Source organism: Juglans microcarpa x Juglans regia, chromosome 5D (assembly GCF_004785595.1).
Source record: "Juglans microcarpa x Juglans regia isolate MS1-56 chromosome 5D, Jm3101_v1.0, whole genome shotgun sequence".
Lineage (NCBI taxonomy): Eukaryota > Viridiplantae > Streptophyta > Magnoliopsida > Fagales > Juglandaceae > Juglans > Juglans microcarpa x Juglans regia.
The window spans coordinates 9,945,497-9,958,558 of NC_054602.1; the positions used below are offsets into that span (position 1 = coordinate 9,945,497).

A 13,062-nucleotide genomic window follows, 5' to 3' on the forward strand; every position below is an offset into this window, starting at 1 on the left:
TCAAGGTCCATAGAGCAATTTCCTGTTTGTTTTGTGACTACTTGCTCATGCTGTCAGATCTTTACAGAGGCGCGCTGCTAATACAGAGTCAGAATAGGAGGCCAGGCGAGATTTGGAGTTGGGAACTAACGTGAAGGCAACCAATTACCATGAATCTCAAAAGATCACGTAAGATTAAAACCTTGCCTGGGCATGCAGATACATTATTCACTTTTACAATCCTTTATGAAAGATGAATTTTCCAGCAATCAACACTAAAGATTCTTCAAGAAAATACTATCTGGAACACACTTTTAACTTCTAGTACAGCGATTAATTAACGTGCTAAAGGGTAAAATCCGATATAAATGGATTATGTGATATAATACCTCCTTCATCTTCCAGATCGTGTAGTGAGCCTGGAAGTCAGCCGTGGGATTCGTCAAGTGAAGGAGTAAATTCAGTTGCAATCAAATACAAGGGCTTTTTCCTCGCGGCAACAGCACCAACGGTTTCACTCATGTCCAGATCCTCTGGTTTCGTCCTGCCTGGGAGTTCCCAATCGAAATGATACAGCAGTTGAGCAAGAGGAAGTTCAACATTGGCAAGACCAAATAATATTCCCGGGCAAATCCTCCTCCCTGCACCAAAAGGGATATATTCAAAGCTATTCCCTCTGAAATCAGTTGAACTACCAGCAAACCTCTCTGGCATGAAACTCTCAGCATGATTCCAATATACAGGATCTCTTGCAATTGCCCATGCATTTATGATGACTTTAGTTTTGACGGGTATCTCATATCCATCAATTTCGCATGGCTCTGTGCATTCTCTTGGGATTAACAAGGGAAGAGGTGGGTGTAACCTCAGAGTTTCTTGAATCACTAACTTTAAGTAACTTAGATTCCCAACGTCTTTCTCATGGATCTTTTTCTTTCCTCTGAAGGCTTGTCTTATCTCAGCTTGTGCCTTCTCCAGAACTGTAGGGTTCCTCATCATTTCTAACATACCCCAAACAACTGTGGTTGATGAAGTATCAGTTCCGGCAGCAAACATGTCCTGGAATGAAGTTGGAAATATTCACAGATTGTTCTTAAGAAAAGAGAAATATTAATGACAACAAGTGTGAATGAACCCAAGAATTACTTTGGATTCAACTCTAGCATGATAGCGGATGTACTCAAGAATTAAGGGGAGGAGCATAGTTGAGAATATTAGTCTTACCCAGAAGATGGTTCATTGCATCAATAAACTAGTGCGTGGTGGAAACGTTATTCTTAAAATTGATATGTCGAAAACTTATGATAGTGTGGGTTGAGAGTTTTTGTTTCATGTGCTGGCAGGTTTCTGTATCTCTGAGGTGGTGTGTAATTTGTTTCGATAATGTATCACAACGCCTTGGTATTCTGTGGTAACTGAAAAAGCAGTGGTTCTATCACATACAACATCTAGAGGGGGGAATAGGTGCAGTTCAAATTTTATAATCTAATAAAATTTGATGATAAGAAGCAATTAAAAGATGACACAAATCATACAAATAATCAACACAGAGATTTGGTCACGAAGTGGAAACTCATTTGAAGAACGTCTTCAAATTCTAAAACCACTCCGGGTGTAAGCCACCACCTAAAATCCACTATAGAAAAAGTTTGTTACAACCAATATAGAGACACTCACAAAACCTTTGTAGTTCCTAAACTTGGCTTGCAACATCACGAGTGATCCACTTGATCTCTACACGCATGTAGTGTCGGAACTCTGACCTTTCTATAGCATTTCTCGAGAACTTTTCGATCTTAGCAGCTCTGGAAACCTTCCGGCCAAACAAAACGTCCACTTCAATGGACTTTGAATAAGATTTGATCTTGAGTGTGGTGTGGTGGAGATGTGTTTGTCCAAGAGAGATTCAACAATGTGGAAAAGCTTCTCTCTATGGCTCTTGAGGCAACTAGGGTTTTTGCTCTGTTTCTCCACACCAAAGAACAGAAATAACCTGTTCTATTTATAGTCCCAACAAGACACGGCGCTCAAAATCATGAATTTTAGGTTGTCTTGAACATTGGCTCGAGCGAGGTGTCGAGCGAAAGTCGAACGCACGTTGTCTTCTGAAACCGCTCGAGCGAGACGTCGAGCGCACATCGAGCGAACCTCTCTAGATAAGTTCTGCTCGAGCGCCACGTCGAGTGCAAATCGAGCGAACCTCTCTGGATAGGTTCTGCTCGAGTGCCATGTCGAGCGCACCTTGAGCGAACCACTCTGGATGGGTTCTGCTCGAGCCACGTCGAGTGCATCTTGAGCGAACCACTCTGGATGGGTTCTGATCCAGCGCTGAGTCGAGCGCACGTCGAGGGAACCTCTCTGGAAGGTCCCACTCGAGCGCCAGTCGAGTGCCAGTTGAGCCATGTTGAGCACACTTCAATCTTTTTCATATTACACTGCTTTAACGCTTGTTATAACTCAATTTTACACAAGTTTTCACAAGAATATGCCAATCAACTAATTTTTCCCTCAACAGTAACGAATAGTGTATCCAAAGGCTTTTTTAAAAGGGGTCGTGGAAGGCAGGAGCTGGAAGGATATGGTGGAAGCAGGGGCTAACTACCTTAAAACCCCCTCCTAAATTTTTAAAATTTGATGAAAATTAGATTTTAGAAAGTGTTTTTATAAAGAAGACTATCTAAAAATTAATATTTAGTCTCTCAAAATTATTTTTTCTTAACTTGACCCCCAAACTAGATTTTCGAGTTCCGCCCCTAGGTGGAAGAATGGTTTCGTAGAGCATCTCGAAGTCTCAAAGCGAGCCAGCTGCTTGGACTGTTGCCGGAAATAATCATTTGGTGTTTATGGATGAGGAGATGTAGAGCTCGTACGGAAGGCATTGCAGATTCCGTTGATAAGGTATGGAGATATATTTTGTTCTGGCCTGCTCGAAATGGGGAGAAGTTAAGTGCTGGACGGTGTCTTTCCCGTGGAGATGAAGAAATTTTTGTAGCTTTGAATACCCCTTTTAAACAGACGAAGCGGAAGCCTCCAAAACTGGTGTACTGGAAGAAGCCGGAGGAAGGTTGGATTAAGCTCAATATGGATGGCTGCAGTCATGGGAACCCTGGTTGTGCAGTTGCAGGTGGTGTGCTGAGGAACAAGGAAGCAAAACTGTTATGTGCTTTTGCAGTTTCAGTGGGGACAGGTTCGAATAATTATGCAGAAATGATGGGTCTATTGCATGGGCTTCGACAGGTTAAAAGACTGGGAGCATCTCGTGTGATATTGGAGCTTGATTCTTTGGTTGTGGTTAACTGGATCAAAGGAGCACGTTGTAATCTCTGGTGTGTAGAAGATTATTGGGACGAAATCATGGATATGTTAAATCTGATCGTTTATCGTGTGCAACATGTTTATGGCTAAGGGAATAGCCCGGCGGATTATTCGGCACGTATGGGTGCCGAGATCTTGGGATAACATAATGGAGTTGCCGCTGGAGGTGAGAGGTTTGTTGAGAATGGATTATATAGGTTTGCCGTATTTTAGATTGTCATGTTTAAAAAAAAAATAGTTATTCTATATTTTATTTTGATGAATGGGTTTGAATTTTATGATTACATGTAATTCAGATGTCCAGTTGATATTGACTATTAATAAAATTGGGTCCTCTTCCTTAAAAACCGAAAAAAAAAAAAAAAAAATGATAGCAGATATACACATTAACCCAGATGACAGACTTGATGTTCTTAGCTGTAATGGGGACCTCAAAGATCTTGCCCCGGTTCAACCTCGCTAATTGCTGCACTCTTCTGGTTCTCCTTGTGCTCATGGATGATGTTCTCAAAGATCTTGTCAAGCTTCCGATGCATCTCCTCTACTTTAGTTCTCGTTCCAGTAATCACACGAAGAAATTTCTGTGAAGGAAAGAATCGGCCAAGTCAAAGCCTCCTGCTGCGGATATTGCTTCCCTAGTCAACGATATAAATACATCAGAATCTTTGCATTTGCTACCAAAAGCTGCCTTGCATACGATGGTACTTGTTAAAGAATAAATCTTTTCTGTAAAATTGATCGATGATCCTGAAGATAAGCGGATAGACTTGATGAGATTACAAACCTCATCTTCTCGAAGAGAAGAAAAGGATTGGACCCTCTTGGCACTCAGGAGTTCCATGACGCAAACTTTTCGCATTTGCCTCCAATAATCACCGAACGGAGAAAGGGCAATGTCTGAGCCATCATAGGTCAAAGTCTTAGCTGCAAAAACTTCTTGCCTCTTCCCCAAGGCGAGGTCACGAGTCTTTAAGAACTCTCTGGCTATCCTGGGGGATGTCGCCACAACTGCAGATACTTCACCCAGTTGCAGGTGCATGAGCGGTCCATATTTTCTAGCCAGTTCTCGTAGAGCATGGTGTGGTAAGGATCCAGCCAAGTTGTGCAAGTTCCCAATAAAGGGCAATTTCCTGGGTCCCGAGGGCAATTTCTGAACTTTGGATGATCTTCTGCATCTCTTTAGGAGCCAAATCAAAGGAAGAAAATATTATCTTAACACAATTATTGCTTTCCAGTTATCGATTAGTTTACATATTATCTTAACAGCCCTTGATACGAGATTTAATACCTATATAATTTTCATAGCGAATTATGTTGTTTTTGTTGGGCCACGTCATCTTACTGTGTATTAATCTTATCGAAGATTTCATAATACATGATTTGGATTCTAAAGGATTTTAATCATCTCAGCGTTTGTTGAAAGGTTTTCTTGTATTGTTTATTTTCATAATTTATGATTAGCAAAATTAGTGCGTAGTGTATGCTTAATAAAATGTTTATATGACCTATTTTGATTTAGAAGATAAATTTTAAAATTTAAATCTTATAAATAAAATTTTATCATTTAAATAATGTGAATAGTATATTTTACACATCGATTTAAGAATAGATATCTCATTTAGAAAAATTTTCCAGCCTGCATAGTTTCTCTTCCATCTCCATCATGCACTATTTCTAGACTATCTGATCATTATTGACCTTCAAATTCAAATGGATAATGCTATTCTGCCGCCCAGTATTTATCGTTGGGCATGCAATCCAGTCTATTTTTTTTTTTACATTTTTTTAATACATTTTTATTTTGTAAAAAAATAAAAAAAAATATATCAATATATTTAAAATTATTTCTTTAATTTCTAAGTAAAAAATAATAATAATAACAAATAAAAAATAACTAACAGTTAAAACAAGTGAACAAATGGAAAAAAAAAAAAACTTTTCCCAATCCAAATATCTACTTAAGTTGACTAAAGATTTTCATTTGCCTCGCTTCCTGTCACGTCTTCCTCATTAATCTTAAGTTGGTAGAATGTCTGTGTCAAAATTAGTATACCTGCTATTTAATATGAAGGTACTTTAAAGTTGTCTCATTCGTGACGGTGATATAAACTTGGAGAACCAGAATGAGCTGTGATGGACGCAGGATTGAGAAAGAGGGATGATTCGCGGGTTGAAGGAGTTTTTTGGAGAGAGAAAATAAGATAAAATTAAGAATGGCTATGTTACTGTAAATGTTTGTTGAGTTACTATAGCTCATCATCAAACTAAAATAACAATGCCTAATCCAATATAGGAAGATTTTAAGTGTAATTGGCTCAATTTTAGCTAATATCATTTGGCTAAGCCAATCCTCTTACTAGACATAAACTCATAGCTAATTTGGAGAAAAATATAAATTATTCCAAAACCATCAGGGAAGATCAATTACGAGCATTTTCATTGGATTTGTCAAATGTATCTTCAAACTTTAGCTTAATATCATATGAATTTATATTTGTCTATTCTATTTAAATTCAATCTCTATTTTAGATTATCCATTTACCCACTCTATAATAAAATATTATTAATTTAATAATTTATTTTTATCACATTTTGTATTTCTACCAATTAAATGTTAATAATAATTCTATTCTAAATGTTAAATGTTAATTAAATTTTAATTTATTAATTTATTTGCTTGGAGTGAAAAATTAATATTTTAATATTTGATGAAGCAACTGCAGTTAGCTATATTTGGTGAAACACTGTAGCTGAAATCCAAATTATTTTAAAGATGCTCAATCCAATATGGGATCTTTTTGGCACATATTATCTAGATTTTAGTCATATTTCAATTTTGGTCAAGCTAATGAGGATGCTCTCATTGGTCTTAGAGATGCAAAGCCAACAGGAAAAACCAAAATCAAATAGCTCACATTCAACCCTAGTCTTCAATAATGCATCAGTGCTCATAAATGTTTGTAAAATGATTCTTTTAGGGTAAAATAAGGAAAAAAAAAACCCTCTCGCTCTCTCATTTTTCTCTTTACATTGCTGGCCCCAACCCCCTCCCCCTTAAAAAACTAAGACCAAAGGAGGGGTTAGAGCTTTAGTTCCTCCCTCCCTCCTCCCTCTTCCCTGTAGTTTTTATTTTATTTTTTTAGATTTTTTTTTTTTGTTCATAGTAAGGCGAAATGCAGATATGTTGTTTTTCGAAATCAGGAGACCACCACACGTCTCATTGCAAGATTCACAAGGCGTCGATCCTTCAGACGGACAAAAAATCACATCGAATGAAGCGGCGCGAGTTACACACACGGCCCAAAATGCGCGCGTGACATCCACGCGCTGGGGAGCTCTATTGCCGCCACATATAGCTTTTCTGGGACTAGGCCATCGATTTCTTTAAATTTGACGTTCCACCATACTTCCAGGGTGGCGTGTGTTCCTTACGCGCCACCACAATCTCGATGTTTGCATTTTTTATTTCCTCTAAAGTTGAAAATGCAGATTTACAGCTTTTCAAGTTGTAATTCACTATTTTCTCATGTATCTTTTACATTTTTTTGTTATTTCTTTTATTTTAGGTTAAATATATATATATATATATATATATATATATATACATACACACATAGTCTCTTGGATTTTGTCTATAAAGTGTGTCTTTTACTTCGTTTTAGACAAGGCCGGCTCTTCCATTAAGCAAGTTAAGCAATTGCCTATGGCTTCTGATGGAAAAAGGCCCCCAAAAAATTAAGTAGAATTGTTTAAATAGAAAAAAAATCTCTAATTAAAAAATTAATTAATTTAATGAGAATATCAAAAGTATCAAATAGATATTATGTCATTATTAGTTTTAAAAATATCCTATATAATAATTATTTGTCATTATTAATTTAATATATAATGTAAAAATTATAAATAGTAAAATCTAAATTTCGAATGTTCATAAATTTTTTTGTATAATCATTTGTAGAGGCAAGGGTCCACTTTTCCCAAATGTGTAGGTTATTTATATAACTTTATTGATAATAATGATTATAATTTCTTCTATGATTCATTTGGATACTAATAATATATTATGATATTTGTGAATAGTAATGAAATAGTTTATAAATAATAGTTAAATAGTTTAAGTTAAGGTATGTTTTTGGATTTTGAAAAATGAGATAGAAAAAGTAGAATTTGAGAACATCTAAGAATAGCTGAGAACAATTATATTCCCAATAGCTCCAAGAGCCTAAAGCACGTCATGTAAAACTAGATTTGATAAATTCCTCTTTAAATTGAAAGTTTTATAATAAAGATTAAGTCAGTTATAGTTGAAAAGTTGGTATAAAATCTTAATTAATAATTTTATTTTGCAAAACCATAGAAATTATTTTTAAATAAGAATATAATATAAAAATTAAAATTAATATATTTATTCTATAAAAAAAAAATTAATATATTTAATTTTACTTTTAAAAAAAATGCCTCAATCAAAATTTTAGCCTTAGGCTCCCAACCTATTGAGCCGGCCTTGGTCTTAGACAAAGTGTTGAGTTGTTTAATTCTGTCTTAGGACGAAATGTAAGGTTTTTTAAATCTGTCTTAGGACATAGTGCTATCTCAGACAGTTTGTCTGTAAAGAGTTACATCAATAGATTAAACCATGTTAGCCATAAAAAAATTTGTGCATTTGGGAACCTTAAAAGTAGTAGTTGATTTTTTTTTATATATCTCAAGTTAAAGTTGTAATGTCCCGTTATGAATAAACGAAGTCTTCTACCTTTATTAAAAATGATTCTTTTAAGGTGTTAATTAGAACGTTGAGAATGCAGGTATTTATGACACTTTTGTAGGATTTTAATGCAACTGAGAGAAACATCATCTATTATATCTCTCATCTTATCTCACACTGGTGATGTTTTATGGAGTTATGCATAAGTAGATGATTAGTCACCATCACATAATTAATCAAACAAATGGATTGTATAGAATAGAGCAATTTCCTGTTAGTGTTGTGACTACTTGCAATTTGATAAAGTTTAATATGTCAAATTAAACTTGCAGTCTAATATCTATGTCAGTTCTGGTGTTGCCAAGTAAATATCAAGCCAATAGTAATATCTTCTGAACTGAAAGAAATAAGAAAGCATATATTCATCATTTCAACTCTCATCATTCTTCCATCATCTCATGATGTGGCATTAAATGATAAGTTCACAAATAAAATGTAATAAATAATTTCTAATCACCTAATACCACATCATAGGATGATAAAAAGATGATAAAAATTGAAATGATGAGTAACATTGCTCAATAAATAATAACACTTTGTTCTTCTCAAATAGCTTTAGTATATATGTAACCTGCATGTGAAGGAAGATATTGTACTGCCAGAATAGGCTTTTTGGAAAATATATATTCACAGAGAGAGGTGAGAATCTAGGGGGATCTAAGTTGATTCTCTGCTATGATATTTCCTTTCACCTATGCAATCTTTATATATCTGTGTGTCACCAAGGTTACCACTCTGCCAAAAGCCTAAAAATACATTGACGAGATCTTCATCCTTTGGTTCACCCTTGCCAGTCTTTGCACTTGTCTGCTTCTCTCGATGATCATTGATGATGTCTTCTAAAGATCTTGTCAGTTTCGATAAAAACCTCCTCTAATCAATCTCTCATCCAATTAATCGTGTGGAGAAATACGAGTGAAGGGAATAATCAAAAACTCCTGTCATAGAATTCTACTTCATTGGTCAACAATAGTAATATCTCTTGATCTTTGCATTTGTTGCCGTTCGATACCCGAAGATTTGCAAGATTACAGACCTCTTTTTCTTAAACAGAAGAGTACTGGACCATCTTTGCAATCAGGAGCTCCAATGTACATATTTTTTGCATTTGCCTCCAGTAATCACCACATGGAGAAAAGGCAATGTTTGTTCCATCATAGGTCACAACTTTAGGGGCAAAGCGTTCTGGTCTCTGCACAATGGTAGGATCATGGGTCTTCGTGACCTCTGTGGCCATCATAGGGGATGATATAACAGCTGCAGAAAGTTCATCCTGTTGTATCTTGTATGTGCATGAGGGATCCATATTTCCTTGCTAGTACTTGAAGAGCACAAAGCAGTAGTGAGCCTAGTTTCCTATTGGTGGCAACCTCCATAGCCTCGGGGGCAATTTATGAACTTTAGATCTTCTGCACACCCTCTAACTGCTAAATCAAAGAGAGGACAAGAAGCAAAGTGATGAAAGCATAGAAATAGTGGAGCCCTATCAAATACAGAAGAATATATACACAAAACTTGAGAAACACATTCGAGGAAGAGTGATAAGTTATCACTTCTTTGTAAGTTTCTCGTTTATTATTTCGGAAAGTAGACATCACCACATGATTTAAGACAAAAAAGTATCCATTACAATACATTATTAACTCAATCCCTCTAATATTAACAGCCATCTTCAAACAGAGTGTTATGGAGGTAGTCTACACCAAGAAAGTGAAAGAGGCTTTCAACAATAATATCTCAGAAAACCGAATCCTCCAAGAAGTGATGGAGCTTAATGGGTTTCTGTTTCCCTCCAATCAATCTAGCTGGGTTTCCAACACTAGTAGCCTTAGGAGGCACATCCTTTAGAACCACTGCCCCTGCTCCAATTTTAGCACCCTCTCCAATTACTATGTTACCCAAAACTTTAGCTCCTGCACCAATGAAAACCCCATCGCCTATCTTAGGATGCCTGTCCCCGGAAAGTTTCCCTGTCCCACCTAATGTCACATTATGCAGAATTGTAACATTGTCTCCTATGATTGCAGTCTCTCCAATAACAATTCCTGTGGCATGATCAAGTAACACCCCCCCTCCAATTGTAGCTCCAGGATGAATATCCACCGTAAAAACCTCAGATGTCCGACTCTGAAGCAGAACTGCCATGGCTTTCCTACCTTTTGACCACAGTTTATGTGCCGCCCTATGCACTTGGCATGCAAGAAAACCTTTAAAATTCAACAAGCAATGCGCATAACCGAGGCAGGCCGGGTCTCGTTCTCTTACAGCTCTGAGATCATCCCTGATGGCTCTCCTGATCTCCTGATCTTCAGCAAAAACGCTCAAGAGAATTCCCTTAAGCGTATCACTAGCAATATGCGCATTTCCCAACTTCATCCCTAGGTGATCCGCCAACGCGCTCTCTAGTGAAACATGTGACAGTATAGATGAGTAATAGTATTCATGCAATACATGCTCTTGTTCAATATCATGCAAAGCTTCCTCTCTAATTTCCAACCAAAGCACGTCCTGTTCTTCTTCATCCTCATTGTGCAGAACGATTTTCGAGGCATTTGACAGTTTATTCCCGGCGGTCCGGTTGCTGGCTTTACATGAAACAATATTTGAGGAATTGGGTCTGCAAAATAGGGGCCGGCAACAAGTATTACTCACCTGGCAGTGGTTGGAGTCCAAAGAAAAAGAACTGGTCGAAGTTTCACTTCTTGAATTAACAGCACAAGCCGCCATTATTGTTTGAGGGAGCTCTCAATAACTTTCTGCAGTGTGTTATGGAGGCTAGAATTGATTAAACGAACATATATCAGAAGAAGACACCACAGAATAAAAAAAAAGTAGAGTGGCTGAAAGATAAGGAAACGAAGGGTTGGGATGCCATGGGAAGCCGAAGTATGGGATCTATATAGTAAATACAAGGTGAAGAAGTGAATTGACCACGCAAAGAACAAGAAATTTCTCGGTAACACCATAGTGCTTGTATCGTAATTGAGATCCGAAGATTCAAGAATATATTACGATAGTTTAGAGGAGAGGAGCAATTAAGGTGGTGCCGTGGTGGTCGTGGCACACCTCTGAGAGTGACGTTTGGCATGACGACTGGTTTCATTATCGTCGTAATAAATTTTATTTTGGTCAAAAGTTCAGTGTGCCCCATACGTGCCGAGTACTCCACCGTGTAGATGGCAACCTTATCAGGATATATTAATATATACAAAGGGTAAGAAAATCGAAACTTGCTTCTTTTTATCTTTGAGATATAATGGTAATTAAGTTAATATGTTGGCGTATAGAATGCATGTAACATGGACAGATCCTTGAAATTGTCTTTTAATCACCAAGAACTTTAAGCCATAGTTGTAAATCAATTTCTTGAGTGACCAAATTAATAAAGTCGCGGGTCTAGGTATCAATGCTATATTAATAACTAGTCGTTGACTCGCGCATTGCTGGAAATAATAATACGAGATATCTTAATAAAAATAAAAATAAATTCTCTTCATCATCCTCACACTATACATAATTTTTTTTTCTCTTACTAAATGTATGATGTATGGATGATGGATAGAAGAAATCAATTAGTTTAGGATGAATAAAATTAAAATAAATAAAAATAAGTATATGGTGTGTGGCTGTGATGAGTAACAAACCTCTAAAAATAATATCACTCCATCTACTGATTTGGTTTCACACATTTTTGAAACTATTTCATTTCATCTTATGATCTCGTCTCAACATTCAAATACCAATTCAAATACAAATATTTTTTTATTTCAAATTTTCAGATTTTTCATCTAATTATTATATTTTTTCCAAACTTCTAAACAAAGCATAAAAAATAATTTAGTTTTTTCAAATTTCAAAATAAAAATAATATTAAAAATTATATTCTCACTCACTTTTAATTTTATAATTTTTTTATTCAATATTCTCCCTCATTTTCTAAGACTCTATAAAAATATTAATTCAAACTATTTCATTATTATTAGCAGATTATCTCATTTTTATTTATAAATTTTTTTTATCTTATTTCATCTTATCTGTATAACCAAATAAGACGTAAATCTTTTCATCTCACACCCTTATCATTGGTATTGGATTGGGCAATGTTATAGGCAAATTTATTTAAAATAAGTCATTCTTTTATTTATATTATTAAAAAAATATTTTTTAATCATTTCTTTAGAATTCTTTTGGAAAGTGAGATTATATAAGAGTATTGTAAATAATAATGAAATGGTTTATGAATAGTAGTTAAATAGTTTGAGTTAAGATATTTTATTGAGTCTTAAGAAAGGAGAAAAATTAAATTAAATAAAAATATTATAAAGTTAAAATATTATTAGAATATAATTTTTAATATAATTTTTATTTTAAAATTTTAAAAAATAGTATTATTTTTTATGTTTTATTTGAAAGTTTAGAAAAATAGTAATAATTAGATGAAAAAAATTAAAATTTTAAAATTAAAAAGTGTTTATATTTGAGTGATATTTAAAAAAAAAAATTGAAGAATTTTGATATGAGATAAAATCATTTCACTTTCCAAACAAACCCTAATCAATCAAAATGCTTGAAGATAGAGAGGATCAGCTTACTGTTAGGTCCAGGAAGAGGAGAAAAGATTAAAAAAAATGATGATTAAAGCCATATCTCTTTGAGTTATTGTAGCTAATAATTAAAATGATTTACTGATTTCTAATCCAATGCAAACAATTATTTTCTCAAATTAGTTAAATATTGCAAATAATTATTGTCTCAAATTAGTTAAATATTTCATTACAATGTTAAATGGCTATGCCAATACCATTGTCCTTGTCTTCTTGACAAGGCGAATTGGACGGGCATGTTGAATTTCATAGCCTGGCCGCCCAACCCTAATTGTAATGCGGCATACCAAATTAATTGTTTTAACTTAGGCCTCATTTGGTTATACAGTTTAGATAAAATGAGATAAAATATTTTGTTAAAAAGTTGAATAAAATATTCTTATAATATAATTTTTTTTA

At 35.0% G+C, this 13,062-nt stretch overlaps 1 protein-coding gene and 1 pseudogene across 1 annotated transcript; both read right to left on the bottom strand.

The window, feature by feature from the left end:
* Positions 1-144: 144 nt before the first annotated feature.
* Positions 145-9,365, bottom strand: LOC121265660 (annotated as a pseudogene).
* A 199-nt stretch (positions 9,366-9,564) lies between these two features.
* Positions 9,565-11,044, bottom strand: LOC121266010 (serine acetyltransferase 1, chloroplastic-like). Its single transcript, XM_041169696.1, has one exon. The coding sequence runs from the start codon at positions 10,784-10,786 to the stop codon at positions 9,797-9,799; it is 990 nt and encodes a 329-aa protein (XP_041025630.1). The 5' UTR covers positions 10,787-11,044; the 3' UTR covers positions 9,565-9,796.
* Positions 11,045-13,062: the final 2,018 nt, after the last annotated feature.

What these genes read in the sequence shown, in the direction of transcription:
- LOC121266010 (XM_041169696.1), bottom strand. Translation starts at nt 10,786, where the DNA reads ATGGCGGCTTGTGCTGTTAATTCAAGAAGTGAAACTTCGACCAGTTCT.